Source organism: Propithecus coquereli, unplaced genomic scaffold, assembly GCF_000956105.1.
Source record: "Propithecus coquereli isolate 6110/MARCELLA unplaced genomic scaffold, Pcoq_1.0 Scaffold158, whole genome shotgun sequence".
Classification (NCBI taxonomy): Eukaryota; Metazoa; Chordata; class Mammalia; order Primates; family Indriidae; genus Propithecus; species Propithecus coquereli.
In genome coordinates, this window is record NW_012140302.1 from 359,902 (window position 1) to 363,490 (window position 3,589).

General features: G+C 52.1%; 1 protein-coding gene across 2 annotated transcripts in view; it reads right to left on the minus strand.

Annotated features, from left to right (window-relative positions):
* Positions 1–2,685, minus strand: part of HSP90AB1 (heat shock protein 90kDa alpha (cytosolic), class B member 1) — an 8,841-nt gene extending 6,156 nt beyond the window's left edge. The window contains exons 1-5 of one of the 2 annotated variants that reach the window (XM_012640861.1): positions 2,608–2,685; positions 1,007–1,153; positions 465–671; positions 203–362; positions 11–58 (exon numbers count right to left, since the gene is read on the minus strand). In XM_012640861.1, the coding sequence (XP_012496315.1) occupies positions 11–58; positions 203–362; positions 465–671; positions 1,007–1,153 (562 nt within the window). In that variant the 5' untranslated portion in view covers positions 2,608–2,685. Of the gene's footprint in view, positions 59–202; positions 363–464; positions 672–1,006; positions 1,154–2,607 lie in introns of both variants that reach the window. The other variant, XM_012640860.1, reaches the window with a different exon arrangement.
* Positions 2,686–3,589: the final 904 nt, after the last annotated feature.

The window sequence follows — 3,589 nt, forward strand, 5'->3', positions numbered from 1 at the left end:
TCTGTCTGATCTTCTTTAAGGTGAAGGATAACTTTGGTACCCCTGCCAATGGGCTCACCTGGAAAGAATCGATCATAACAGAGTATAAAGAAATGAAAATAAAAACAAAACTACCTTACAGACAGAATGTTCAAAACTCCTACCATTGGTTCTTCCAGAAAATTCTAAATCAGTGATCTTATAATAGGTAAAGCCAACTTACCATGGTCAGCACGTACAGTGAAGGAACCCCCAGCAGAAGATTCCCAGGCATACTGTTCATCATCGTTGTGCTTTGTGATCACAACCACTTTCTCTGCCACCAGGTAGGCAGAATAAAAGCCGACACCAAACTGCCCAATCATGGAGATGTCTGCACCAGCCTACCAACAAGTTTTTTAAAAAGTCAAGCACAAGTTCTGAAGCAAGAGCAAGCCAAAGAACATTGATGAATGTGAATCGTGTATACCAAAATTGCCACATACCTGTAGAGCCTCCATAAATGCTTTAGTACCAGACTTGGCAATGGTTCCCAAATTATTTATGAGATCAGCCTTGGTCATGCCTATGCCTGTGTCCACCAAAGTCAGAGTGCGTTCCTGAGGGTTGGGGATGATGTCAATTTTCAACTCTTTACCACTGTCCAACTTGGAAGGGTCTGTCAGGCTCTCATAACGAATTTTGTCCAAGGCCTGAAAATAATACAAACAGTAAGTTATTTTTGCTCCCTCAAAGCCCATCTCTTCTCCCAAAGGAAATCTTTTGCTTTACTCAAATAGGCCTCAATACTGACTGCCCCTTAACTTGAAGCTTAAGAACTACGGTTACATTACCCCATTTGTCCTGAGCATAGTCCAGATCTTTCCATTTCAAGCTCGAGATGGCCACATAGAGTAAGGTGTTATCTTTCCAGAATAGCTGCTAATTTATTCCCTTCAACAGCAGCCCCTACTGAACATCAAACCATTCCCTGTCCTTTTAGATCGCTCAAAAATAAATACACAATAGAGAAAACCAGAGCACTCACATCAGAAGCATTAGAAATCAACTCCCGAAGGAAAATTTCCTTGTTCGAATAGAAGGTATTGATGATGAGAGACATGAGCTGGGCAATTTCTGCCTGAAAGGCAAAAGTCTCCACCTCCTCCTCTCCATGGTGCACTTCCTCAGGCATCTAGAATTAAAATGGTCAATAATTACAAAAAAAACATCGTGATGGCCCCATACTTAAGAATCCCAAGGTTCATCTGTTTCAATCCAACGATTAAAAGGATTTAGGATTCAAATTGCTTTAAGGTGAACACTATCCCCTCCCAAAAGACTGAAAGAGCCTTTTCTTCAAAGATCTCAGGCCACACCTTAAGTGGGAAGCCAATTCAGAGGGAGAAAAAAATAAAGCATTCTTCAACCCAACATTAAGTCAGATTTTTTGGAAGGTACCGTGGAGCCCAGCTACTTAAAGAGTGATGACCAGCAGCTTCAGCATCACCCAGTAGCTCATTAGAAACTCAGAATGCTGGCCCCAACGCCAGTTTCTAGGTGTAAGAACACCAAGAAATCTCTATGCACTTCTATTTGTAAACAGCACTAACTACGGGATTTTTAACTTGGGGGACCATAAAATGACTAATGTAACAGAAAAACGGCAGTGTTTTAAACTATTCCTCCTTAAGGATCTCCTAAGTCCAGCGAATGTGCAGGATTGCTGTCCCACAAAGCAAGGCAAAATAAAGCCCCAGATCCATGCGGTATACCGCCCAAAGGTCAATCAGATCAGTACAAAAAATCGATGAGGCAAGAGCTCCACCGAAACTCCTCACTGCACAGACAACCACCGTACAGCACTAAACCCAACACGAGTAAAATGGTGGCCACAGCCACCCTCGTCACTGCCTGACATGCGTCGGCCGAGGCCACGCGAGGAGGGGGCGTCGCCGCGCACCCTCCGTTCGCCCCAGCATCCGGGCACTTAGGGCGGGGCGCCAGGATCCAGAACCTTCCAGAACAATCTCAGTTCCCAAGAAGAGGCGGGGGAGGGAGTGCATGAATCTCCCAGAGCCTGCCTCCTCTCCGCCCCTCCTCCACCGGGACAGCAGAAAAGATCTGGAAGGAGGAAACACTATGGGCCTTAAAAACGAAAACGGTCCTCCCTCCTCATGGATCTCCGTAGAAAGCAAGCAACCAAAAAGGCTTGTAAAAACGCGTTCAATAGGAAAGGTGGGTCCCGATGGGCTGTGCTGAGTCACCGAAGTGTGCACCCCTCGCCACCACCCTGCCTCCGGCGCCCCGTACCGCGTCCGGAAGTGGAGGGACAAATATGGCAGCGTACCGAGCGGGCGCGGCCACCACGTGCAGCTACCCACTGCCTCAGCCCGCTCCGCCGGCCGCCTCCCCAGTGTTACCCGCCGCCTGGCGGAAGCCCCGCCGCCAGGACACACTGGAGAAAAACGAAAAAAAACTCAAGAACCCTCACCTACCACCGCCACCATCCCCGAGAAAAATTAGCAGTGTTACCCCACTAGGCCGCCCTAACACGGTACCTGCGCCTTTGAAAGGACAAAAAGGACGAAAGCATCACGAAAGAGCACTCGAGGGAGAGGGGCGAGGGGGAGAAGCCCGCGGCCTTACCTTGGAAGAAAAGGTCTGCAAGTACTAGAAACAACCGGGTGGGTCGGGGCTGTCCGCCTCTCGCACCGCACTAAGGCTACGCGGGGGTGACTCAAGAGAGCTACTGTGCGCGCCCAGTTGCCCTATATAAGGCGGAGCACAACACAGCCTCCCTCCGCCGGATCCCTCCGCCTTAAAGGAGGATGCTAGTCAACCTCGCACCTCCTGCGGCCCGCCCCCTTGACGTCATGGTCCGAAATAGGGGCAGGGGCGAGGGCGAGGGCGAGGGCGGGGAGGAGCCCGAGCGTCCTGCCTCGCTTTGCATCGAGACCCATTGCAGGTTCTTTCACATAACGTTTGCGTGTGTTCACAACCCCCTATCTGCACGTCCAGGCCATGACCCCACCAGGATTAGGGATTGGGAGTGCTCATGGGAAAAACGGTAGATCTTTGGATGAGGACGCCCACTAACGTCTCCGAAAACCTATGAGGCAGGCGCCCCCACACCCAAGAGACCGGGGCTCCGGGGACACCCAAAAAGAGCAGGGGTGGCTAGGCATTTGGGACCACTGCTCCCAGGTCCGATCTTCTTCCTAGAGTCTGTACTACACATTTGGCGTCCCGACGGGGGACGGTGTGACATTCGGGACCCAACTTTGGGCAGCCGCACATCCCCACTCACGGGACCAGGAAAACGGCAGGCGGTTCGCCGCAGGCCGTAGCTCCGCCTGCGGGGAGGGGCGCCGGCCTCTGCAGCCGGAGAACTCTTTGCCGGCCTGCGGCGGAAGGAGCGGAGGCGGCGGTTCTGAGGCACTTCCAGCAGTTTCCAGGGCTATCTCGGCGGTCCCGCCCTCGCCCGCCGCCTCCTCTCGAGGCTCCGCCTCTCCAGGTGCCGCCTAGGGAGTATCTTTGCAGCTGCTGCGCCCGGTGCGGGTCACCTCCCGGGTCTAAGGTGAAGGTGGATGGAGGCTGGCCCCCTCCCATTTACTGTGAGCGGCCGCGA